The sequence below is a fragment of the Carassius auratus genome, chromosome 5 (assembly GCF_003368295.1).
Source record: "Carassius auratus strain Wakin chromosome 5, ASM336829v1, whole genome shotgun sequence".
Classification (NCBI taxonomy): domain Eukaryota; kingdom Metazoa; phylum Chordata; class Actinopteri; order Cypriniformes; family Cyprinidae; genus Carassius; species Carassius auratus.
The window spans coordinates 16,848,781-16,876,729 of NC_039247.1; the positions used below are offsets into that span (position 1 = coordinate 16,848,781).

At 38.4% G+C, this 27,949-nt stretch overlaps 1 protein-coding gene across 3 annotated transcripts; it reads right to left on the bottom strand.

Moving 5' to 3' along the window:
- Positions 1–621: 621 nt before the first annotated feature.
- Positions 622–27,876, bottom strand: LOC113078799 (disabled homolog 2-like). 3 transcript variants are annotated; one of them, XM_026251120.1, is made up of 14 exons: positions 27,593–27,876; positions 18,836–19,044; positions 14,019–14,167; positions 11,669–11,767; positions 11,442–11,573; positions 11,197–11,280; positions 10,154–10,177; positions 10,014–10,046; positions 9,482–9,544; positions 4,640–5,251; positions 3,925–4,072; positions 2,878–3,375; positions 2,405–2,484; positions 622–2,293 (listed from the first exon to the last, which is right to left on the bottom strand). In XM_026251120.1, the coding sequence occupies exons 2-14, from the start codon at positions 18,915–18,917 to the stop codon at positions 2,225–2,227; spliced, it is 2,073 nt and encodes a 690-aa protein (XP_026106905.1). In that variant the 5' UTR covers positions 18,918–19,044; positions 27,593–27,876; the 3' UTR covers positions 622–2,224. The 3 variants fall into 3 exon arrangements, with proteins under 3 accessions (XP_026106905.1, XP_026106889.1, XP_026106899.1); XM_026251104.1 differs by having other exon boundaries at positions 2,878–3,378; positions 27,593–27,874; XM_026251114.1 differs by having other exon boundaries at positions 2,878–3,378; positions 27,589–27,874.
- Between the last annotated feature and the right edge of the window lie 73 nt (positions 27,877–27,949).

Genomic DNA, 27,949 nt, shown 5'->3' on the forward strand with positions numbered 1-27,949 from the left:
ATTAGTAAGGCCTCTCTCTCCAGACTGCAGATGGTCCAGAATGCGGCAGCTCAATTGCTGACGGGTACACAAAAGTGGGAACACATCACCGCCATTCTCGCCTCTCTTCACTGGTTACCTTTAGGATTCAGTTTAAGATATTGGTATTTGTTTTTAAATCTCTTAATGGTTTAGCACCTAAGTATTTGTCCGACTTTATTAAGCTCTGTGCTCTACTAAGAGCGCTTAGGTCTGCTGACCATTTGCTTTTAGTTGTCCCACCACGGGTAAGGTTGAAGAGCAGGGGTGATCGAGCATTTGCAGTGGCGGCCCGAAGCTCTGGAATAGTTTGCCCCTCTGCATTAGACAGGCTCAAACACTTGCTGTTTTAAATCTATCCTAAATACTTAGTTTTATAGTCTGGCATTTGATGCTACATGAGAGCTGCTTCCTTTTATTGTCCTTATGGTGTCTTATTGTCTTCCTATACGATGATGACTGTTTGTATCATTTATATTTTTATTATTTTTGTGTGTACAGCACTTTGATAAACACTTGCTGTTTTTAAAAAAGGGCTTTATATGTACTTATCCCATTCAGAGATTATATACCATTATACTACCAAAACTTGACATGTGAGGCTCAAATTATTCAGCCTGTCATCACTTTATTGTAAAATAGACCTAACTGGTCTTATACAGACTTGAATACAAACTTTGTAAAAGATAAATAGAACAATTATGAATCTATTCCACTAACTAGAATTCCAGGTCATTGCAGCGACTACATAAAAAAAAAAACAAAAAAAAAAACACCTTACTTCTATAGCATCCATGTAGAGATGGCATAGTGCATAACAGAGCAGATATTTATTCACATAGTCCATTCTGACGAGGTTTTAGCATCCAGTACAGGCAGTATACTTTTTATTTTTGCTAAACCATTAATTTAGAGATTAATGCATGTCTGTTGCACTTTTAAGCCTCACAATATGTTTTTCCTACTTAATTTGTCAGGTGGCAACCACTGAAAATAAAGAGCAGTGTAGTGACATATCATTGATCAGTCAGACATTTTTTTTTTCAAATATGACCTAAAACATTCTGAATCATCACGTTACACGCAAAACAACATGCTTAAATAATATTGGGCATCATCCTCCAATTCTATGGATAGATATGATTTTTGACTGTTTATAGTTGCAGGACCACTGACAACATGCCAGTAGTAGCAATGTAAGATTATTCATTAAATACAATGTCAAATCAACACTTTTGACATAATGACAGTATACACTGTATATATATATATATATATATATATATATATATATATATATAAGTGAATGTCGCAAGCTGACCACCTCACAAATAACAGAACACTGAATACAGATCAAAGTAAATAACATCTTGCAAGGGATCCAGTTCAAAAACAGGTTGATTAGAGTCAGTTGCTCTTTATAATGAACAGGCCAGAACAGTATGTATCATGTGACCAGTACAGAGAAGATCATTAGATGGTGATTGCACAGTTATCATATCAGAGCATCATTATAGATATTATATACACTTTCTCTCTGCTGTCCATCATGTCATTTTGTGTTTGGACATTTAATATTTAAAAAACTCTGTAATCTTATTCAGTTTATATGCCAGTATTGACCACTAATGCCTTAAAGCTGTTGTGGAAAAATGTGGAAAAGTAAACATATAATGTCAAAATAATACTGCAATGAAGAAAAATCATCAGACAAGACAGCAATTACTTGTCTACTGGTGCGAAAATGACAAAATTGCTTTTGAGTGCTTTTAGTACAGAAAGTAAAACCACCCTCATCATGTTGTCATTTAGAGACACAATGCACTCAAATTCATGTTTGTTTGCTTTAATCATGTTTTAACAGCAGACCAGCACTGGATGATGGTTTATTTTTAGCCTGTCCATCCATGATTGTGGTTTATAAAACTAGGAGGGATGCACACACTTCATTTGGCTGTCAGACACTGGCTGTGACATCAGAGCTAAGAGACCTGCTCTTGAACAGGATGCACTTTAGTGGGAAAGATACATAAAAATGGTGCTCTGTGAAAAACGGTTGTTGTCGTGTATCCATTAGCTCAACCACAACATTATAAAGCTGAAACATCTGGGGTGGAATTGTTTTTTTTTTTTTTTTTTGCATAATTTCTTGTTCAGTGATTTTTGTTTGACTTGGAACCTATGGAGTCATCAAGGTGGCCGGCTATCATGCAAATGGGTTTCCAAATGGTTCTCTGAAAGGATCTAAGCCCACTGTCTTTATGGGAGGAGCACTCTGTAAAGGCCAAAAGAAATCAGAAACATAAATATTAAGAAACATATTCTTGAGCTAAAAAAAATTGATAAAAAATTTCATAATCTCTTAAAATAATGCAAATACACGTACAGTTGCAGGTACAGATGTGCCAAACAGATTTTTTCCAAAGGAGTTGTCGATTGGGTTCTGTCCTCCAATCTTCAGTGGCTCTGCAGTGACAAAAATGTTGTATGTTATCAAGATGTTAGCAAAGATATAACCTACAGTACGGATTCCCAAATGTTTTGTGAGCCAAAGGCCCTTAGATATAAAATATTTACTTGAAGTACCCCCCCAAGTCTTCACATTAATACTTCAATAATAATTTAACAACACATTTGCATGTTCATGGTTCTCTGATGTTGGTTGATGGAAGGGTCATTAAGACAAAATCCATAGAAAACCATGTTACTTGAAATAAAAGGTAACTGAAATATGCATTCCCAAATGTACGTTATGAGCAACTCAACTGATGTCAGATGCAGAGACGGATTTTATGGCACTCTCATGTAATTGTTAAAACAGCTGAGATTTTAATAACCAACAGACCTCTATCTGCTCACCTTTCCTTGCTGGCACGTTTGGTGGCTTAGCCATCTGGAAATCCTTAAACATGTCCTTTATATCTCTCTTCTCCTTTTCTCCTAGAGGATCCAGGTCAACAAAAGCATTACTGTCCACCTTTGGAGCGTCTTTGGTAGCTACTGCCCGAGGTGGAACCAGTGGAGGGGGACTGGAGCTCTGCTGTTCATCGGGCACAAGGCTGGGTGGAAATACGCTGGTCTGGAAGGGGTTCCCCAGGGTTGAATGAGGGGTCCAGGACCCATTGATTCCATTGGAGACTGGGGTGGTGGTCCATGATGGAAGCTGTTGGGTAGCATTTGAAGTTCCTATACTTCCAGGAATATTTCCCCAGGCAGGCGCAGGAGAAGAGGAGAAGACAGGTGCTTGAGTGAAGGGCTGAGAGACACCGGTGGTGCTGGGGAAGATGGAGGGGAGGGGCTGATTCCACAGAGCCGCTCCAGGAGTGGAGACTGGAGGTGGAGCTTGTAAAGACAAACCTTCTTTAAAGAAAATATAGTGTTGATAAAAAGAGGAAGAAATATTACAAAGCTGCACTTATTTAGTGTTCCGCTTATGACAAGAATTGAATGGACCATGCATTCCTTTTGGCACAAAGAGACATTTTTAATTTCAACAGTGTGATAATCACCATATCTGCCCTCCTTTTGTGAATTTACTGTACTTTAGTCTATTTGAATCATGTACATTGCTTATAAATCATGTAATGTTTTATTCGTTCACCATTGTCTATTTTTCGATGTGTTTGGCACTTGCTAGGTAGTAATTTTGGACCCTGATGTCTTTTAGTGACTTAACACTGCATTCAACATTTGATCAGTTCAAGCATCCCCTGAGAATCAAACCCATGATCCTTAGCATTGCTAGGGCCGTGCCCTACTGTATGAGCTACAGGAATATATGAACAGAACAACACTCAAGCTAGGCATAGGCTTTCATTTGAATACGAATCACTGACATTTTGAAAAAGCGCTTTTTGGAATCTTCACAAATGTCAAGATATTTATTTATTGTCTCATATGTCGTACCAAGAGCTGTGAGTGTGTCGGTGGAGGAAGGGCTCCGGATGAACAGACTGACAGAGTTGACAGGGCAGTTCTCAGGTTGAGGAGGTGGTGATTCCGACTGGCTCTGTGAAACAAATGGATCCGTCTCGAGCTTTTCATTGGAAGGGGACTATAAAAGATATAAAAACAGTTATAAACGAAAGAGAGAGCTAAATTAGGGATGCACCAAAATTTTGGCTGCGGAAAATAGCATTTTAGATTTTGGGCCGAAAATATGAGGCAAAAATATACGCCAAGCTGTGCTGCACCACACCGCTTGGCAGTGTTCAGTCTCCTTCTAGCCATCATCACTGTGAGCTTGTGCTCCACTCTATGAATGTGTGTTGCATGGTTCACGGTGCATGTGAACACTCCACTCATGTACCACTTTTCAGAATTTTCATTTTGGTGCATTTGGTCCTTAATATATAAAGTATACACACACACACACACACACACACACACACACACACACACACATACACATATCTCTATGTGATACGAAAGGCATTAGTAAATCAATCCTTACCTTATGAGTACAACTCAATGAAGCATTGAAAACTGGGGCAAAAAACATTACCAGATCATAAAGAGGTGTTAGATAAACATGCAAGTTTAGAAAGAAGAAAGCATTAAGAAGTAAAGTAGAATGTGCAAGAGGCATTTAATAATCAAATTAAAATCACTGCAACCTCACCTTTACAGTTCTTCTGCCCCTCCCGGCTTTCATGTTGAGTGGTGGAGGGCTTATAATGACTGAATCCTTGGTTTGATTGACAGGTGACTCTATTCCTCCATTCTCATGATTCACTCCATTCTGCACTGGCTGCATCTTCTCCGGACCTCCCACAAACGGATTAGGAATCACTTTCCCATGTCCGTTCTGCTCTTGAACTGGGACAGTATTCTGAGACCAGCTAGTGGCTTCCGCAGCTCTGTCATCTACAGGCCAGTGGCCATTGCTGAGAGCATGGATGACTGTCCTGCTGGAGAGTTGGTCAAACTGCTGGCCTAAGTAGTCAGAGTCACCATTCTTGGGGCCACCATTGAACAAGTTATTAGGGCTGTGGTTGGCTGGGGCAGAGTCGTCCTTGATTGATTGGTCGTCACTTTTGGAAAATGGGTCATCACTGAACGGGTCATGGATAGGGGTGGGGAAGAAATTGATTTGAGAAGAGAAGGGGTTCTCAGGCGAGAGGCTGGATGGGGCTCTGCAGACAGAAGGTGAGGTGAAGGGGTTTCCTTTAACACAGTTCTGATTGCTGTCTATCTCAGTGGACAGATCCATCAATAGGATGTCCTCTGACTCCTGAAAGACGATTTGGAGGAGAAGGAAAGACAAAAAAATAAGACAAAGTCAACAATACATGAATGCATTTTTGTGTGGTGCACAGATGAAGTCATGCATGGAGTAAAATAACTTGTTAAGGTAGATGCTGTGTAGTTCAATCAATCAGAAATGCAAACAAGATGGGGATTCATGACATAAGTGTACGGCTGCCAACCATCCTGCATCCAAGTTTCATTTTAATTTCTCACAGGATGCAGTGTCAGGTATTGGTAAGGGAGGAACTCAGGTGCAGACAGGGATTCTCAACACAAAGGGTTTATTAAATACAAAAAGGGGAAAACAAAACCCACGAGGGGGAAAACAACAGCTAGGGCAGGAACTAAACAACTTAACAGGGCAGGATTGATAAGACAAACAAACTCTTGACACTAACTACAAACACTCACGGTAATACAAGGACTTCAGAGGGTACAGCACAATCTCACACACGATCACATAAGTAGAACACATCTGAGAAACACAATGAACCGACGCAGGACAGAGCACACTAGGAGATCTAAATAGGGGGAACAATTAAGACACGACAGGTGTTACAGATAGGACAATCACGACACGACTAGGATAACAAGGGGGGCGGGGCAAGGGAACGAGACAACACAAGCACATGGCCCAAAGACAAGGCCATGCGCTTGTACACAAAACATGGGTCTGTCATGATCCTGCCTCAAGACTAGGAAAAATCAAGGACACGAGGGCAGAATCATGACAGAACCCCTCCCTTAAGGAGCGGCTTCCAGACGCTCCTCAAGGGAACATCAAACACGGGACACGACTGACATGACAGACTGGGACACAGACACAAACCAACAGGACATGACAAATAACAACAAAGGCAAACATGAGTACACAACGGCAGGGTTGGGGTGACAAATCAAAAAAAACAAACAGGGAAGGGGAGGGGGCGGGACCACAAAGTTCATGGGGGACAGACCAGGGCGGGTGGGAGGGGTAGGAATCCTAGGAGGACAGGACGAAGGCTGACGATGGGGGGTACGGGCAGGTCTGGGTGGTGAGGGACGGGGAGGGGTCTCGGGACAACTGACAGGGGACATGACAGGACCAGACAAGGGACGCGGGACAACACTTACGGGACGCGGGGAGACGACATCTACTGGACACGGGGGGACCACAGGACACGGGGCCACATCAACAGGACACGGGGAGACAACATCTACTGGACACGGGGAGACAACATCTACTGGACACGGGGGGACAACATCTACTGGACACGGGGGGACAACATCTACTGGACACGGGGGACCACAGGACACGGGGGGACATTAACGGGACACGGGGCCACATCAACAGGACACGGGGCCACATCAACAGGACACGGGGCCACATCAACAGGACACGGGGAGACAACGGCTGGACATTTGGGACTTCTGGGGACAGGGTCAGGGGACAAGACAGGACTGACGGGGATTTCTAAAATTTGGACAAGACGGGACAAATAATCAGAAAATGCTTTAGCAGCTAGGACAATTGGCATCTCCTTATGAGATGAAACCGACTGTACAAGAGTCTTTGCTGCAGAATCGGCCGCGGCTCTCTCCTCCGCTCTCACGACTGCCGACTTGCATACAGCTTTCTTTCCCGGCTCGGGCACGCTAGCGCTCACCGCTGCTGACTCGGACACGCTCACTGCTGCTGGCTCGGGCACGCCAGCGCTCTCCGCTGCTGGCTCGGGCAAGCTCACCGCTGCTGGGTCGGGCATCTGTGCCTGATCCCCCAGAGTGGCCACGGCCAGGATACGACCCTCTGGAACCGTTGGCAGCTGGGTAGGTGGGGACCTCTGGGGCTCCTCCTCTCGCCCGCTCGCTCCGGAACGACCTCCCCTGGTCCCCCGGAACACCACAAGGCGAGAGCCCTCAAAACAATCTCGCTTGCTGGCTGACAACATCCAGTATTGCCTCCTGTCTGCTGAGTTCCCTTGTGGTCGGTTCATTCTGTCAGGTATTGGTAAGGGAGGAACTCAGGTGCAGACAGGGATTCTCAACACAAAGGGTTTATTAAATACAAAAAGGGGAAAACAAAACCCACGAGGGGGAAAACAACAGCTAGGGCAGGAACTAAACAACTTAACAGGGCAGGATTGATAAGACAAACAAACTCTTGACACTAACTACAAACACTCACGGTAATACAAGGACTTCAGAGGGTACAGCACAATCTCACACACGATCACATAAGTAGAACACATCTGAGAAACACAATGAACCGACGCAGGACAGAGCACACTAGGAGATCTAAATAGGGGGAACAATTAAGACACGACAGGTGTTACAGATAGGACAATCACGACACGACTAGGATAACAAGGGGGGCGGGGCAAGGGAACGAGACAACACAAGCACATGGCCCAAAGACAAGGCCATGCGCTTGTACACAAAACATGGGTCTGTCATGATCCTGCCTCAAGACTAGGAAAAATCAAGGACACGAGGGCAGAATCATGACATGCAGTTTGTCCTTAATTTGCTAAGCTTTTAGGAGGGAAAGAAATCTACACAAATACAGTAATATTGTGAAATATTATTACAATATATATTTTTTTTTTACTTAATTTGTTCCTGTGATGGCAAAGCTGTATTTTCAACAGTCATTATTTCAGTCTTCAGTGTCAAACGATCCTTCAGAAATCATTCCAATATGCTGATCTGGAGCTCAAGAAAGATTTCTTCTTATTATTAATGTTGAAAATGGTTGTGTTGCTTAATATGTTTGTGGAAACTGTGATATATATATATATATATATATATATATATATATATATATATATATATATATATATATATTTTTTTTTTTTTTTTTTTTTTCAGTATTCTTTGATGAATAGAAAGTTAAAAAGACCAGAATTTATAGTTCGATTTGGTGAATGGGTTAAAGAAGATCCGGTTACATCGAGTGATTCGTTCGTGAACTGGATATCACTAAACTGCAGTAAACGCGCTCACAACAGACACGGAAGAGAAGAAAATGCTGAATAAATTCGTAGTTTTTGCTATTTTTGGACCAAAATGTATTTTCAATGCTTCAAAAAATTCTAACTGACCCTCTGATGTCACACGGACTACTTTGAAGATGTTTTAATTACCTTTCTGGACATGGACAGTGTACCATACATACATTTTCAATGGAGGGACAGAAAGCTTTCGGACTAAATCTAAAATATCTGTGTTCCGAAGATGAACGGAGGTCTTAATGGTTTGGAACAACATGAGGGTGAGTTATTAATGACATAATTTTAATATTTGGGTGAACTAACCCTTTAACACTGGAAATGCTACATAGACACTACATTTGACAGTAAGGGAAGAATCAAGAATCACAGGAGGGCAGCTATTTCTAGCTTTATTTCATTTATTGTAAATGGTGAAATTGAAAGACTTATGTCCCTTATCCTCCTCTACCGAAGTCGGCAACCCTACTCAAGTGTTTTTTCTCCAATGTACCATGCTTTTGGCCACACAAAACACGGGTTGAATAATGGATGACTAAAAATGGATGGTAATGGACACATTACCTGTTAACTTGTTCTCTCACAATGATTGCAGTGTTAGAAGAATAAAACAAACTCTGCATCAACACCACTTATAAAAATCTCACCATGAATGCAAACACCAAGCAGAAGATGACAGGCTATGGGAAGATTTATTTTGTTCTACCTCTTATATTTTACATGTAACCTATTTAATACTTTCAAGGGGCTAAGAATTCATAATTTTGAAGAAACAAACAGCCTCATATGGCTTTAAATTTCCTCTAAAGAGCAGTGTCTTCAAACAACTGATCCTTGTTAAGTTTTTCTTGCTTGTTATTTTCGTTGGCCTGAACCCAGGCCTTCTACTCCCCATGACGGCATTTTCTTCATTTGAGGTCAATCAAGCACCAGAGACTAAACAAGGACTATAGCAGGACACTAGACATGTCTGAATGGCACTAGTCTCTTTGAAACAGTGTCATGTCTCACTTGGATAATGTTGCTTTGGTCTGGTAAATGAGCCGTTGTATGATAGATTTACGTGGAAATAACATTAATAACATTAGTGTATCTTTTTGTATTAATAAAGCAGAGTGTCACTGTCAATACAAACCATTAATAAGCTAAATTGGAGTAAAAAAGCCTGAAGGTGTATGTTTGTACATCAGCAGTATGCGTGACTCATTCTTGCCCGAAAGTCTTACCGAGGCAGAGTTTAAGTCCGGTGGGGTCGACATGTCTCCAAACAAGTCTAGCTGTTCAATTCCCTGCAAAATTGCAAAAGAAAAAACAAGATTCAGACCAAATTACAGAAGCCAAACAGAGTCACAGTAACCAAAACACCTAAGAGAAGAGCTATTCATACGGTGGGCAGATGAATGGGAGGAAGTGAGCAGTGAAGAGAATGAGGCAAATTGTTTTTTTGTTTTTTTTCAAAGACTGGAGAATGGCCAGAGCTGCTGCTATGTGATGTGTCTCAGTTATTTCCTGTCTGCTAACTTCATTAGCTTTCACCCCCTAAGGAGACTAGTTTAGGTGCTGTGTGCAAATGGTGAACAACAACATGAAGACAACCCAGCAGGGGGCTTTAGGATCTGGGCCAGAGAGACACAACGCTACTACTGGCATCTGGAAGCCTTCAGGATGGAGGCAACTAACAAAAGTCTCTCACTGTTCTTTTGCAAGGATCAAGACCATTTGGAGAATGTTAACCATACCACAAGAAGTCATACTCACTTTTCTGTCATTGTGTGAGCCTTCGCTGCCATTCTGTTGAGGTAAGATTAATAGAAATTGAGAAACAAGTTGCAGAGGCAAAAATATCCAGTATGACTTGAACATTAAGCAGCTGATTCATTTAAGGTCTCAGTACTTACCTCCATCACTTTATTGTTTTCGTCCTAAAGAAAAAACAAGATCTGATTAGTAGGACAGAAATAAATGTTTGTATGACACCGACGGAAGCACAGCTGAACAGAAAGTCACACTAGAAGGGAAGGTTTACAGTCTTTCTGTTTTGTCTGAGATAATAAAGTTTAGACGTGCTAATGTGTTAGAAATTTACATAAAGTCTTCAAAAAGGTTTGTGATGATATACATTATAATTCGGTTTGTATACACTAGATATACATTGTAGATATACACTACCTTTCAAAAGTTTGAGTTAGTAATTTTTTTTTTTTATGTTTCTGAAAGATGTTTCTTATGCTCATCAAAGCTGCATTTATTTATTTGTACTGTATTGAAATAGAATAGAAACAGTATTAAGGTGAGATATTATAACAATTTAAAATATCAGTTTTTTATGTTCAAATTTCAAAATGTCATTTATTCCTGTGATGGTAAAGCTGAATTTTTAGCAGCCATTCAGAAATCATTCTGATAAGCGGATTTTCTGCTTCTGCTTGAGAAACATTTCACATTATTATAAATGATGACTAATATACTTTGATGAATAGAACAGCATTTAAAGACTACCATGCTAGTTCATTTTTCTCATTGTATCCCAGTCACACATAAAGGAATTGTAAATTAACGACTGATAATTGGACATGGATTAAGCCAAAATAAGAGCATAATGATTGCTGCGTCTCGCTGTGTTCTGCTCACAGAGAAGGAGAAAATGTTCTATGGTGCAGTGCAGCTAAATGGTGCTGAATATTGGGATCATAACACCTAATCCCATCATGCAAACTAAAAAGAAATCTTTAACATTATAGATGTCTTTACAGTAACTTTTGATAAATTTGATGCACCCCTTGCTTAATAAAATTATTAGTTTCTTTTAAAAAAAAGTCCTCCTAACCCCAACATTTCAAACAGTGGTGTATAAAACTTGTTGCGTTGTATGTGTGTAAATGTTTCTCATCAGCTCATATATCCTAGAATCATCTAAAAATGATTGCAAGGGCTCCCGCACCTTCTTTGAGCCCTCCACTTCTTTTTTCTTCATATTGAAGATTAACTGGAAAAGATCCTTCAGGTCAATGACGAGAGGCTCTGCCTGAGTGAAAACACAAACAGCGTGTTAGATGGCATGTTTCCTGCAGGTTTATGGGTTAATGTTTGTGAGTGAGGGAAAGAGAGAACAAGTTTATCTGTGTGTGCCTAAGGCATGAGTGAGGGAGGGAGGAAAGAGCTTTGCTCAATAAAATCTCACTGGACCTGCTGTGCAGTTTTAATGGCGATGAACTGGTGCTGGCCCTCCGCGCCGCACACATAGCCAAACGCTCTGCTGTCAGTGACATCCCGAGCGATGAAGGAGATCTTATTTACTGCATGCTCCAGTATTGCTGCCTGGAGAAGTCAAAACAAAATAACAATGAATACTGTATATGGAGTACCAAATGATAATTTAGTTAAAGAGTTTATACAAAGTGAAAGAAACGCACCCCTGTTTTCTCGTCAGTAACAGTGATTCCTGAGAGAGAAATGTTCACCCAGACTCTCTGCTTGTGTTTGCCCTGAGAGCGAGCAGCCACTGCCTTGCCCTGTGATCACAGAGAGAAAATAAATGACTAATCAATGCTTCCTGAGAATGAAAAAAACGTCTTGATCCTGGATGCAGTTAGTGTCCTGCAAAAATGTCTATCAAACCATTTGGATTACTGAATAAACTGTGAAGGAAACATGGGATTAGACAAACTACAAAGGCCATAAAAATGAATTCATGCAGTAATAATAATGTCAGAAATACTGAAAAAAGTTTTGTTGACTCCATTATTCTCTTTCTGCACAAAACATAGTTTCTTCAGATGTCTCTTTTTTCTCAAATCTAACGATCTCGCAGTGTTAATTTCGTTGACTAAATATTTTCGTCATTATTTTCGTCACGAATATATTTTTGCCGACGAAAACGAAACGAAAACTAAAATAGAAGGCACTGATGGAGACTAAAACTATGACTAAATTGATTGATATTATCGTCAACGAATAAAGGACGAGACGAAAATAGACTGTGACGAAAATCAAATCAGCAGACGGCAGAGATGCGAGGAATGAGCAAAAGAACCGGCAAAACAGAACAGACTGCATGAGAGAAGAGAACCAATCAGAGCCTGACTTATTGAGACGTGAAGCGAAGGTTTTCAGTTTTTATGAGCTCCCGGGAAGTCGGCATTCGAAGAGGTGATAGGGACTTTAAGCAACAGCCTCTGTTGGAACGGCAACGCCATTCTGGCGTTGTATTGCGCCTGCGCGAATTTAACTGCTACTTTGTGACGTTCTAATTTAACGGTCTACTACGGGAGAACAGCTGATTTGCCGGAGTCGCTACAACGTGAGAGGTTAGGTAAATAAATGTTATGTTTTTAGACTTATTTACATCATACAATATTAAAAACTCATCTTCTGACAAAAGATTGTCATTTAACGCCAAAAGCAATCATTCTCTTGCTTTTTTAAATTATATATTTTTTTGGATCTCAATAAATGAATTAATGCTGCGTTGCGCTGTTCTGTTTTACCGTTGCTTAGTGACTTTTACGTTCTTGGCTACAGCGGTGTGACGGCAAACTTCCGGTCGCTGTAGCCGTTCCATTCGCAGCTGTTGCTTCACGTTTGACGACGAACAAAACAAAACAAAGTGTAAAGCACGCAGAGCGCTCATTCGTGGCAAGAACACAACCAATTTGAAAAGACATTTACAGACGAGCCACCCGGACATTTTCTCAAATGTAATTTTACAACGATGTTCTTTTGTTTATTGAGCTAAGCAAAATTGGAATAGTGCAGTGCGTAGATGTTGTAGCATTAAATATTACGAACTGAAAAGTACTGTAAAATAGTCCCTTCTTCAAATTAGATGCGAGCACAATACTAATACGTAATATCATGATAAATACATTTGATTAATACTAATGTTTAGTATATTTTATAATGTTCTACTTGTTGACAATATCACAAATATTTCTATATTAGTCATGTGAAACATGAATGTTCACATCCTATCATTATACATACAAATCTAGCAATATTGTAGTATTATAGTATATTTAAAACATACAATATTGCTAGACAAATGAATACCTTATAAAATCTTGTTACTTTTTTTTTATCCACCTAGCTGCCAACTTATTAAATATTTACTTTAAATGTATGCACTTATTGTTCAGCTCAGCTGTAAGCTTTAAGGTCCTGGACCTAACTTTATTTTTCTTTTATTGATGGTCAATTGGCAGCTAGTTATTGTATACATTATCATGACAGTGTTTGTTGCTGCATAAAAGCTTTTGAATCGAAATAAAGACACAGTTGTGTTGAAATAAAGTTGAATTTGTGTTTTATATATTTTGTTTAAGTTTGTTTCCTATACCAGCTGTAAAAAATTGTCTAGTAAATCTGTTATTGATTTTAGTCTTATTTTAGTCGACTAAAATACCAAGCAATTTTAGTCGACTAAAATACCAAGCAATTTTAGTCGACTAAAATAAGACTAAAATTAAAACAAATCAGATGACTAAAACTTGACTAAAACTAAAAAGAATTATAGTCAAAAGACTAAGACTAAAACTAAATTAAAATTTCGTGTCAAAATTAACACTGCGATCTCGGGGTATGTTTCCTTTCCACAGTCTTCTCTCTGGTGGTATTGAGGCACTATTTTCTATAGCGCTTTAAAACAAGATGCATCGTGAAAGTTTTCTACAAAAAAAAATCCATTTGTGTCTCTGTCATTAGTTTAGGCTAATGGAAGTCGCTTAAGATGTACTAAAGAGTAAACATGCTTGACCTTTCACTAACCTTCAGTTTCATCATGGCATCTTGGCTCATCTTGTCTCCTCTTGCTTCAGGCACATCATCTACACCAATCAACTTGGCTTTGTAGCGAACTCCATTACCTTTGAACCTGGCTAAGAGGAACTCATCTGTTTTCTCTGGGCTTGCTGCAGCTGAGAAGAGGAGATAAAGAGACAGATGTTAATCTACAACATAATGTAATATTGTGAGAATTAGAAACATTTAATCATTAGTACAGTGTGTGTTGCCATGTATTAAAGGAGAAAGAATTTAATGATTTAGTAAAATAGTTTTACAGTATACACTATAAATGACAACAAATGCTTTTGAAGGGATAGAGACAACAGATATTTAGACTTTTTATATATAATATAAAAAGTCAAATATATTTATTATCAAATATATTTAGTTTAAAATAATAATAATAATAAAATAAAATGTTTCTTCAGCATCAAATCAGCATATTAGAATAATTTCTGAAGGTTCTTGTAATTGAGAAGGCTGGAAAAAAAACTGTAGATGTCTTGAATAGGTTTATCCTTTTGAAAAGAGCTGAAAAAAGCAGGTTCTTCACCCATACGTGAAACCACTAATTAAGTGTCCTTTCTGTAGTGCAGAACTAGCCCGTCATTTAACCTTTTTAAAATACTGCTTCATGTAATTAACTGATTATAGTTTGCAGAATGCAGCTGTCATTCAAAACAAAAGCATTCTAAAAATGGGAAGGAATTGTGCCGAGCAGAATCATTTATGAAATCCTCTATTCTTTGTGGAATGAGAAACGATTCAGCGACATAATTATGGGTGTCGCTGGGACTGATTGATGCCATTCGGAAAGAACTGATGGTACCAGCTGTCTGGGAGACAGAGTTATCTCTAGAAGCTCCGAATCTCAGTCTGAAAGTTACTCAATCACTAACCAGCAAGTTAGCCAGATGCTCATCAAAATATGTGCGATTTGCTCAATGGTGCAAAAAGATCTGAAGGAGGCTGATTATAATGAACACAAAGTGCACCAGAAAGCCACTGATAAGCTGATCATGGCATTTTATCGGGTTTCTCTCAATGCAAGTTTTAATATATCAGTCTAGCCACATTATAGCTCTGAAATTGTGTTGTTTTTGATATGTGCCATATTAGTTGCTTGTTTGAAAGTTCATATCAGTTCCTCTTCCTTAGAAGCAACTCACCTCTTTTCAATTGGGTCTTTTTACTAGCATCTAACTCAACTTGTCTTTTGATTCTTTGGACTTTTTGTCTGTCTGCCCTGTGTTCAGGTTAAAAACCAATCAGCTGACTATGTGGCGATGTCCGTTTTGGGCCATTGGCACTTCTGAGATGGCAGAGGCGGAGAAAGAGGGAGTGAGCCAGACACAGAGAAGCAAAAAGAGACTGAGAGAGAACAGCCTGGCAGAGGCCCAGACCTCATGCCTTCTGTGGCCAAGCTGAGGGACAGCAAGCATTGACATTCATCCCATGCAGGGACTTTATAGGCATGAGGTTTCTGCTCTACAACACCCTACTCAATGTGAACACATAATACTCATAAATATGAGTACTTGCTAAAAAAGTGCCAAACACTAAAAAAAGGATGGTTCTTTAAAGGTTCTTTACAAAAAGTAACAGTTCTGTTTAGAACCCCATCATCCTGAAAAACACTTTTACATTGAAATGGTGGCTTATCTCCAACCTTTATCTATATTAGCTGTATTAATAAAGGGATTATTCACCCAAAAATGAAAAATTGATGTTTATCTGCATACCCCAGGGCATCCAAGATTGACTTGTGACTTTGTTTCATCAGTAGAGCACAAACCAAGACTTTTAACTGAAACCGTTGCAGTCTATCATTCTTATAATACTGGATGGGAATCACGGCAAAAAAAAAAAAAAAAAAAAAAAAAAAAAAAAACATAAACAAACAAAACCAGATTAAACACTGTGGCTCGTGATGATACATTGATCTGTAAAGACACAAACCGATTGATCTGTGCAAGAAACTGAACAGTATTTATATATATATATATATATATATATATATATATATATATATATATATATTTTCATCTCTGATTCACACAATGTCTGAACTGTTAGAACTCTCCTGAGCGCGTCCTGTTGTGCACGTTCTCAGCAGCAGGAACGTGATACGTCTTCTTCTTCTTGCTTTATTGTGGATTGCAGACTTAAGTGCATTACCGCCACCTAGGGCTGCACGATTATGACAAAAATCATAACTGTTGATTATTTCCTTGAAATTGTAATTGCGGTTATTAATTACGATTATCACAATTTACATTGAATGATGTTTATACCATTGTTTGATACAAGTGCATGCCATATTTTAAATGAAAATAAACAAGCTGAAAATACAAACTGAAAAACTTTTAGTGCTTTTCTATAGTATTAAGGCTAAAATGGATTAGTTTCTTCTTTAAATGATAAAAAGTTAAAATATTAATGCTATTATAATGTTACACTAAATTAAAATGCACTCATAAGTCTGCATTCCGCCATAAAGCAAGAAGAAGAAGAAGACTCCTTACGCCTGCCTGCAGACTTCTAACAGTTCTGACATTATTGAATCAGAGGTAAAAACTGATATAAATACTGTTTAGTTTCTTGCACAGACTGATCATTTTGTGTCTTTTCACATCAATGTATCGTCACAAGCCACAGGGTTTTGTTTGTCTATGTTTTTATTTTATTTTTTATTGTATGTTTCAGCCGTGATTCCCATCAATTTACATTATAAGACTGATAGACTTCAACAGTTTGAGTTAAAAATCTTTGTTTGTGTTCTACTGAAGAAACAAAGTCACCTACATCTTGGATGCCCTGGGGGTATGCAGATAAACATCAAATTTTCATTTTGGGGTGAACTATCCCTTTAATGGTTTATTAAAGATGACAATTGTTTTTTGTCTGGCTGGTAAAAAATCATGAGATGAGGTGGGCAGAGAAATCACAAACATACTGAAAAATGGCCTATTGCTCTCACAAATGAGACTGATCATGAAGGAAAGCTATGCCATTTGTGTGCCATTCTAAATCAAACAGTTGACTTTAAGGGCCAAAAAACATATCCATGTCCAAAAAAAGTTTTCAAGATATGAAAGCAAATAGGCCTGTACATACTTTGCATTAATGATGTGGCTGAAAGATCAAACGTGATGTTGCATCAATATATTTTTGTTTCTATGTCCAAAACATGACTATGAAAGACCTCCTTCAACCCCAGATGCACCTCATCACCCAAATCACTGCTGGCTCCTCAGCGTGAGACTGTGGGAATCATTCTGCTTGTTTTCATGCCTGTGGAAAAGGCTCATAAATAGACATGTTGGAGAGTATCTTGCAGTCGCAGCTGGAAGATATTGTGGAAACAGCAACAGGACTGTAATGGAATCCATCACTAGTGTGCTCTGTTGGTATGAATTAGCTAGGCAAGACAAACAATACCACTGTGCACCAGGTTCCAGCTTAGAATAATAAATCCAGAGAAATATTGGGGCAAAGAGGCCCCTGGAGCTCTGGATGGAGGATTTTAGGTTTCTGCAGGTGGCTGTTCGCCAGCTTTGCACTGCGCTACACGACATGTCAAAGAACTCGTTGAACTCAAACTGTCCTCTTGAGAGGAACTAGGGCCTTATTTTACCAGAAAGACCTTCATTTGTCAACTGTAATCACTAGATCATAAACATAATAGCAAAATCATCATGGTACAACTGCATCAGCTTTGCATGTAAGTACCCAAAAAGTGATTCAGATCAGGTTTAAATGGGGAATGTCTGAACTAATATCCAAAATTTGCTGAAAATATGCTAACGTTATGAGAATACAGAAAACATGGTGCTTGAATTTTGTACTACCAGTATTTGCAACTTTCCCATTACAATTACACAAGCACAGTGTTTCTAAATGTACTCTAAAGAAGATAAAGAAAAAGGGTGAAGGTAATTTATTCATACAGATAAATGGGTTAAACCTGCACATCTGTAGATAAGGAAGGAACTCAAAATATATTCAAATATTAAAAAGTCAGAAAGCTTAAAGCAATATCCTATGAAACTAATAAAAACCGCATCCATGCTTAACATTCCACAACAAAAAAAAATGATGACTGAAACCTTCCAAAGAAAGCTAAGATTGTTGTATTAAACTGATGAATTTGGGTTACATAACTATTAAATCAATTTTTATCTGTTTCCAGCTGTACAGCCAGAGAACATTATGGCAAATCCTTTGGATTCCAGACTGACCGATAAATCATGGATGTAATCTCAAAACGGTTTTCTTAACCAGCTCTCCAAACAAGCTGCCTTTTCATCTAGGGAGGTGGAAAGTACAATGGAAGTATTTTCAGGTTTCAAAACTCTTATGAGGGCTTAGTTTTTCTACAGAATCGGTTCATTAGATGTTTGTTGTGGATCAAGCATGGTTTTTGTAGGTGCTCTGGGGACGTGGATGCTGGGAGCAGCTCACACTCATATTACACACAGCAAGAGACTCACAGTAAAGCTCAGCGGGACAGTCACTATACCACTAATGATGTGCTAGGAGATACAAGTAGGTCAACAAAGACGTTTACTACGTTTTTTTTACTTTATTATAACAATACATTACATATCCTTTTATAATGGAGAAGTTCCACTGAGAAACCACTAATTAAGTCAATGGAAACGCTGCAGCCTTTTGAACAATGATTGGCAGAGCTGATCTAAAAGTATTTGAACCATTTGAACCCCAGTTCTGGCCTGTATACAAACAAAGCAAGATACTGAGGAGTGCAAAGTGAAGACCCCTGTCCTGTCACATACCCTTCTTCTTTTCTTTTTTGGAGGGTGTCTTAAAAGGTGCCTGCTCGACCGGGGGTGTGCTGGTTTCCACTTCTGCAGACATGTTTGGAGGCCAGCCTTGTGCAAAACAAGTGTGAAGACGGGATCAGTTGAAGCACTCTTGCTCTCCTCTCTGCAGCGTGTGCACCACAGCTCAACTCAGCAGAGGACCATGCTCAGCGGTGCCCGCACTGGACAGGAAACAGACACAGAGAGAAATCACAACAGGTTTTACAAATCAAATACAAATGCAGTCCTCAGAGGATCACTATATGTTTGTGTATAAAACAGGGCTTCGGAATTATTATTTTTTTTTACATTTAGATATCACATTACTTTTTCAGCTATCAGTTTTCAACTACTTTATTATTCTAAATCATATGAACTAGTTTATTTTGTTTATTTATAAATTCAATGATGCTTTGATTCATATAGTGATGACACCATAAAGTAACATTTCTGCTTGTTTGTTTAAAAAAAGTTAAAATGATGTGTTAGTTTCCAACATATATCACCTCATCAAAGTTTAATTTAAAGCGGATTCAATCTAACATTTGGACAAGATGTGTTAAACAAATAATAATAAAAAAATCTATTACAAAATCGATTAAACCCTGTTGTGACCAGTGTAGGTCTCATGGACCTAAAATACACAAAGTGACAGTTCTTGGTCAATTGTATGTACTGTAAATGAATAATAACTTGAGATTTAGTGAGCGACACAGTTGTGAACCAAATAGTGGATCATCTGCATAACTCATTAAAAAGAACCCTTTAATAAGAGTGATTTGTTTGCATCACAGCTTGCGCTGTTCATTGTTGTATGCAGGAAACACTGGCATGCACTCAGATGATACGATATCTGCAAACTGCATATGAACACGATCACAGCTTTCCCGTTCCATGTCAGAAGCTGGGGAATTTTGTTTAGTGCAAGTTGATCACTTGCTCTCTGAACTCTTACTGGTTACATTTCTGGTTTCATCCCGGTGGACTGAGTAAATAAACAGGGAATACTATAAATCTAAGTAGCTGTGCTTAAACAGAAGGTTAATAAACATCCTGGACTCAAGCATTTTGCTGTGGTGACTGCGTTGTTCAGCCATAAATCCACTCACTGCCTTTAACAGACCACATGACATTCATGTTTTGAGTTAATACAGATAACTGGCTCTCCTCGAGGCTTATCTGAAGTGATAGGTCACCGAGACATTTTTATATTCTCTAACCTTTCCTTTCTTGGCGTGTCCATTACAGGACGACAGTACCCTTAGCCTCTATCTCCCGCTGTCTCTGCATTGCAATTATCCCGCCCTGCACCCAAAGTCAGGAAGTCAGAGCTTCCCTTCCATCTGGGATCTATTCATTCTCCACCTTCTTCATACCACAGACTGGCTATTTTTGCATATTTGTTTTTAATCAAAAAAAAAAAATTCAAGTCACTCTTATATGAAAATATTTGGGACGTTTTTTTTGGGTGATTTGTCCACTGACTCAAGCTGCCTATAAATACATTCACATTTAATAGGGTCCAAGACTTTTTCCTTGAAATAGCCTTCTGTAGAACATTCAATACAATGCTGCAATAATGTTACATAATTAAAAAAACATCATAACCTACTTGAATTTGATTAAAACCTACTGGAAATAATAAATACGAAAACTTAAATAAAACTATATACGGTATATATGTATAATATAATATATCCAAAGTGACTTACAGTGCATTCAGGCTAACATTTTTTAGCGTTTAGTGTTCCCTGGGAATCGAACCCACAACCAAGTCCCAAATAAGTTTTTAAAACAGGCTTCATTCTTTTCCTGTAATCAAATGCTTTTGTGTCTCAGCAGACATAAATAGTTCCTAACCCATAATCAGCTTCACCTCTCACTCTGGCACCTCACATGTGACCCCAGACTTCTGCTGGTCATCTAGAACTACTGAGTACATTCTATTATAAGAGCAAAGAGCACCAGCTGCTCTTCCCCTGACTGACATCATTTAGCAACTCAGGGTAGACAGAGCAACCTTGGCACAAAACATCCACAAATGCAATGCACTTTCTAGACATGTGACTTCCCATCCTGGCAAAAAGAATGGAAAAAGAGGAAGAATGTGTCATGCTGGCAAGTTATTAAGATGTTCTAGACAGGAATAAAGCATTGGTGTCTCGACACCCTGATCCTATCAAGTCTACAACAACAGATGAGAGAAAACATACCGTGTTTATATCTAGCGCACAGTCACACCTTAATAACAAGATACCATACTGCGAGAATATCTGCACTAGCTCATACACACATTTACATTCATACACGGTTAGGACATTTGAAAGCACAAAGACATCTTCAAAATGCCATTATTTGAGCAGTATTATCAATTAATGAGCACTATATTACTGGTAGGATTTGAAACCATTCAGTACTGAATTCATTCAGTTGTTCAAAAGGGAACAGTAACAGAAACTGACACAGCTGAACCATACTGAGATGGTTTATCCTAAGTGATGTTTCACTAGTAAACGAGTAATTCTGATTTTAAAATCTGACATGATGGTATGTGCTTGAAGCTGCTGGGAAACGTTTGCTCACCAAGGCTGCATTTATTTGATCTAAAATACAGTTAAAATAGTAATATTGTGAAAAATTATTACAGTTTTTCTATTAATGTATTTTAAAATGTATTCCTTTGATGGCAAAGCTGAATGTTCAGCAGCCATTACTCCAGTTTTTTTTAGAGTCACAGAAATCATTCTAATGTTCTGATTTGGTGCTCAAGAAACATTATCAGTAATTACTAATATTATTTTATGAATTAAATGTTCAGGCATTCTTTTATGAATTTAATGCATCCTTGCTGAATTAATGTTTATGCTTAAGATTTTATCTGGAACTGCATTTGTTTTTTCTCTCAAAAGAACAGCATATATACATTGCTACCTATAACAATGTGAAGGTATTTCCTATTAATTTAATGTTTTCTTGCTTAAAAATATATTTTTTTTAAATAGCACCCCCAAATTCAACACCAACCAAAAACTTTTGATCCGTTTATATTACTTTGTAATTTATTAAGAGTACCGTTATTCATAAATATATTTTGCTGTAATAAATAGGATGAATCAGTTTAAAAATAAAACACGTCATTACTCATTACCCCTCGACACAATGTCTTACCGCTTTAATAAACCAACACAGTGTGTAAAGCTTTAAAAGTAAAAGTAGTCATTGTTTATAGCTTCGGGTTTATTTTTGAAGCTTGGCCAAGGTACAGAAACACAGTTTACAGGAAACATGAGAAAAAAAAAGTAAGTATTTGTAGGAATTAGTGTATCCCTATAGACAGACCTCACACTATGCCTAGAGCGTTTTTTTTTTTTTTTGTTGTTGTTCTTTGTTTTTGGTAATGCTAGCAAAAAAGCATGTCTGCACAATCAAAACCTCCTAATATGACACATCTGAAAAATAAATGTGACACACTTAATCACAAAAACACATTATCATTACCACTCAATAAACTGTGGCATAAATTTACAATGACTACATGGCATCAAGCATTGAATTTGACAGTTTCATATAAACAGACAATTCATGCTCTTCTGCTGGCCAATAAAACTTAGTGAACTCTATATTCTGTCCAACCATGTGGTCACCATATGAGGCATAGAGTAAGTTGGCCTTATTTGTGTGTATATGGGGTCTTACACCTTTAAAAAAAAAGATAACTCTTCCTCACATGGCTTTAGTACTTCCTGGTCAAAGTGCAAGAAAAACATCACTTTCTCGCTGGCCTCAGAAGACCTCTTAGTGTCCATTTTCCCCTCCCTTGCATCTCATCGGCTCTTCATACTTGGTCCAGGAGACGGAGAGGACCAAGAATGGCTATATAAACACCATCTTTCCTCTTCCCTGTCCCCTGTCCCCGGCCCCAAGGCTTTCACTTAACACGGAGTACTGTATGTGTAAATATCCACCTGAAAAAAAGAAAGCCAAGACACATCCTCCCCATGCAGCTCAATGCCAAGAATCTCAGAGCTCTGAGATAAACACACTGGACAGAGCGAATTTCAAGGGGTGTGTTGTCAGTTGTCAACAGGACACTGGATAACTAAAGAACACACAGTGTACCAGGAACAAAGACCCGATTGTACTCGTGCCACATGCAGGAGCAATCGATGTATTTAATGGCCTCAGAACACACCTCCGCATTTAACACTGCTTCAGTTACTGGCTGAGGATAATGAACTGTTTGAGAATGGAGATCAGAGCAGAAGCTGGTCATAGGCGGGAAGTTGAGGTGATAATGATATTGATTCTTGTAACATTTTGCAATTCAAATGTAACATGTGGCTTGCCAATTATTATATGACCCTTGCTGCTTTGTGAGGTTTGCTATGGCAACCGTTGATAGGTATGGGCAACCCTTTTCATAGTGCTGCACTCGCAGGCTGGCTTTGCACAGCAAACACACAATCCATCATCCAAGACACAGAATCAAACAAAATGAGGGCAAGGCATACAGCACACACAAAGCCTCCGAAGAAATCTGAAACAATTACAATTCACTTTGCAAAAAGACGAATCAATTACATAAAGAATTCGAAGCAGCACAGCTGTTTACAATATTGCTAAAAAATACATTTTTCTTGAGCAGCAAATCAGCATATTAGAATGATTCCTGAAGGATCACGTGACACTGCAGACTGCTGAAAATCCAGTATTTCATACTATTACTGTTTTTATTTTATTTTTGATTAGATTTATTCAGATTTGATTTAAAAAATGTACCCTTATGACAGGTTTTGTGGTCCAGGGTCACATTTATCAATTTAGACTTATATATCATATAATTCAGAAGCCATTAATCCAAACCTGAAAACAATAAATGAGTGCCACTGTACCAAAATTCCAGTTGAGTACTAGAATAGTACAATGTTAATGTACTACAGGCTAGATAATAAATCTTGTGCTTCAAATAGCACAGTAGAAGTAGACCAAACCTACTGTTAAAGTGTGATTTAATGATATTCTAGTCAAACTGCCCCTCATTAAGACTCTGGTTTCCGTAATGTGCTGCTAAGGCAGATGTAACATGTAATGCAGTCCTGCCTCACAGGAAATCATTATACAATTAATATTCTCAGCATGAGGTCCCATGATAACTACAAACATTTAAAAGTGCAGTAAACCATAATTTTAGCTCTCTGCTTGTGTGGTCGTTCAGGTGTTCCAGGCCGGTACAAAAGAAGCATTAAACTGTCTGGTGTACAAGCACTGCCAAACCCATAACACCATAACAAGGTTCATCTAGTGACAAAACAAACTCTGTATGGAACACCAAGCAAAGGAAAATCCTCTTTTCACACAATAATTGTCTCCAACCTTTACTAAAATGATGTTTAATGGAATGAAATGAAGACAAACAGTGCAGTAAGCCACAGGATTGCTAGAGAGATACAAAATGAACAATCTAAATACGTGTTTTATACACAAACCTCGGGCACAATGTACTAACAGAGGATTAAAGTATCTCATTTGTGAACCTATACTGTAAACAGTGGTTTGTAGAAAAGGCAAAATGGAGAGCCACCAAAGTCTTGGTTCTGCAGCACGATGACCTAATGATTTCCAAAGTTTCTTTCCTAAACAAAATGGACAAGGAGAGTTTGTCCTGTCATGGATCATTATGAAAGTTAGAGAAATCTACAGACTTATTAATCAGAGACCAAAGAAAGAAAATGGGTTTATAGCCACTAACAACACACGGAAGCATTTGCTTTCTGCAATACCTGAGAGAATAAAATGTTAAAGGCAACATTTAAAGAGTACAACCCAAAATTAAAACGTTATCATTGTTTCGGAAATTAACATATTAAAATACATATAGTACACACACACACACACACACACACACACACACATATATATATATATATATATATATATATATATATATATATATATATATATATATATATATATATATATATATATATATATATATATATATATATATATATATATATATATATATATACCGGGCCTCTTACTTTTGTTGCAAAAAAGCTAGACATTTAAATAAATAATAAAATAAAGAAAAGTGTGTGGAGGTCAAGTATTATCTTAGTGGATAATGTTGGAAGCAAAGGCTTCTGCATCTGGCCCTAAACCACATGTCCTTTCTTTATAGGTATGAAGGGAAAAATCCCAGTTTCATTCGTTTTTTTAGGAGGGGAACAGTGCAGTACAAACAAACACTTTGGGCAAAGGTCATTTACCTCAGCATGTTGCCACCTCAGTAAAACCCCACTCTACACATTACAGAGCTGCCATGACTTCTTTTCTGACCTATAGAAGTCCACAGTGAAATACAATAGCAGTCCCTTTAGTCTAAAAAATCTCAAAGAGGCAGAAAAAGACAGCAGAGTTAGTGCAGACGAGTCTTACTGAAGTCTAACGTGATGGAGGGTTGCCTTTGTTTCTCTTTTTTGGACTACTTTCTCCACTTAAATATGTCGGTCTTTTTATGAGGGGCTGGATAGCATTTGCAGAGTGCAGAATGAGGGACAGAAGAGAAACTATGTTGAGTGCCAACATCTGGTTCCAATAAAAAAGCAAACATTGTACAAACCAGAGAAAGAAGACTGTCTTGACGTGATGAGTCACACCCAGCATCATTTTTTTAACATGCCCTTGTTATGCCATTTCCAATTCTTCCTGTCATGCAGTGTGAAATGTAGCTGGATGTGTATGTAATTAATCAGCAAAGTTGTAAAGCCGAAAGTGCACAATAAATAAAGTTATAGTCTCCCAAAAGAAAGAATCAACTCTGAACAGCATAAACTAGCTGTCAGTAATTCGAATCCCACTTCACATTTGCATAATTCCCAACTATGTTCTATAGTAATAAGTTGCAAACAACTCGATCCCACCCACAAAAACACGTCACTTTACTGACCACTGCTTCTCTTATCTCGGGGAGTTCAATACGGGATTCATAAAACACTTGCTCTTGAAAGACGACTGAGTAGCCAGTTTATTTGAACCAGTTGGCTTCACTGAATCACAACCTGTAAGTTAGATATAAATAATAGAAGTTTAATTCAAAAAATTTATATTTTTTTTGCACGTTCAAAATACTACGCCAATGGGCATATTGTTTCCAACACGTGCTGTATGCGGCAGACCAATCACAACAGATTGGGCCACCTGACCAATCAGAGCAGAGTAGGCTCACGGAAAGGAGGGATTTAGAGAGACTGAATTTTAGAACTGCTTTGAATGATTTGTTTAAGAATCTTTGGAAAATTAGGTGATATTAAATACATATTTGATAAGACAAAAGCATTTTAGACCTTCCATGAATGTAAACCTTTTGTAGGAGACTCCCAAAACAATATCAGGAACCTTAAAAAAAAAACTAAAAAAATATTATGACATCAACTTAAGTCCACTGTAAAAGTGTTACATGTTCCCTCGACATTTTCAGTTTTGAGAGTGGAACAGGAACGTATTTACTGTGGCATTTCCTCCTCTTAAAGTACTATGGGGGATGGTGAAGCAAAGGGGGATGAAAATGCCATAGAGGGAAAGGAAGAAACTCTAGGCCTTATGGTTAAAGTGACTGAAATTTCTCTTGTCCTCTCATCACTCTTACTCTAATGCCACCGCGGCAGTTCTCATGCTTGAAGGCTTAGCTTTTCCAAGCATTGCACTGTCATTAAGACCAACCAGGACTTAATGACACACATTCCTTTGCATTGATATCATACCTGCAACCAAAAGTAAACAAAGTCACCAAATCTGGTTTGTCAGCACTGCAATTATTTAAGGTCATAAAATATACGAGGTCACTATCATTCTCAGACTTGCGGTGATTCTGCTGCGAAGTATAATAATGAAGTTTAAGCCATGATTCACCTTGAATGAGAAAATACAACACTAGTCTAATGTAAGAGTTTTCACATTGGAAAGTAACTGCAGACACAAAGATGAAGAGGGGGTCTTCAAACTTATCAAAACCCTGAATATGCTGCACCTGATAAATGCATGTATGAGTGTGGGATCAGCATGAAGCTGCTTGATATTGGATGTGGTCACTTGTGATGAATGCAATGCAAACATCTGAGCATTTTGGTCAGACCAGCAGCCAACATCAGTCTCGTCAACCTATTTTTCCACTGAAACATTTAAAATCAACAGGTTATATTTGCAAAAAGAAATACACGTGGAATAGATTTAATAAAGATATGAATAGGAGATATATTCTTCATTTTCGTGAGACCTGTAAATGCCTGAAGACTCAAGAATGTATCGACGACTCAATGGTAAATGAAACACGCGACATTTCATTTAGCACGTTAGAATGTCACATTTGGCTGGTCTGTGCGAAAGCATAGCACACGTTACTGTGACAATATTTTCAGTGTTCACGTGGGAAATCTGTAAAAAACATATAAGACGGCATTGCGATAGACAGTATGAGGACTTTACACAGTAACAGAGCTGCTGCTGCTGCAGTAATTGAATCCAGACCATATATATATATATATATATATATATATATATATATATATATATATATATATATATATATATATATATATATATATATATACAATAAAAAAATGATTCCTTTGTTTAAAGTACGAGATTCGGTTCAATAACTGGCAAAAATCGTTCGTTTTTTCTGACACCCACATTAGGCTACTACATTCATATAAGGTTAAACTCACGTACGTTAAGACATTGAGTGGATCCTGGAGCTCGGATACTCCGAGCCGGCAGAGAAAACGCGGCTTGCCAACAGAGTCGACGCGTGCCCGGTAGTGCAGTATATTCCCGGGATCTGGCTCTGAGATGTTGACGGTGAAGGTCTTATTCCTGGGATGTTGGCAGCTCTGAGGAAAGTGCTCTGATGTTACTGCAGATTCGGTAACTCCCCCTCAAAGTGAAATTTAACCCTGTGAAGACCAGGCGGCGACTCTCCTTATTCACTGCACCACACGACACATGATCCTCTCCCAGTGTTTCTAACACGCCCTCACCGACTGTTTTTTATAGTGGGAAATTTGTCTAGATGACAAAGTTATTGTG

Excerpts from the sequence above, each read along its gene's own strand:
- LOC113078799 (XM_026251104.1), bottom strand. The coding sequence starts at position 18,917 with ATGTCTGCAGAAGTGGAAACCAGCACACCCCCGGTCGAGCAGGCACCT. Across the intron at positions 5,252-9,481 it reads CGGACTTAAACTCTGCCTCG|GAGTCAGAGGACATCCTATT; the intron begins GTAAGACTTTCG and ends ATCGTCTTTCAG. Across the intron at positions 2,485-2,877 it reads AAACGTGCCAGCAAGGAAAG|AGCCACTGAAGATTGGAGGA; the intron begins GTGAGCAGATAG and ends TTGTCACTGCAG.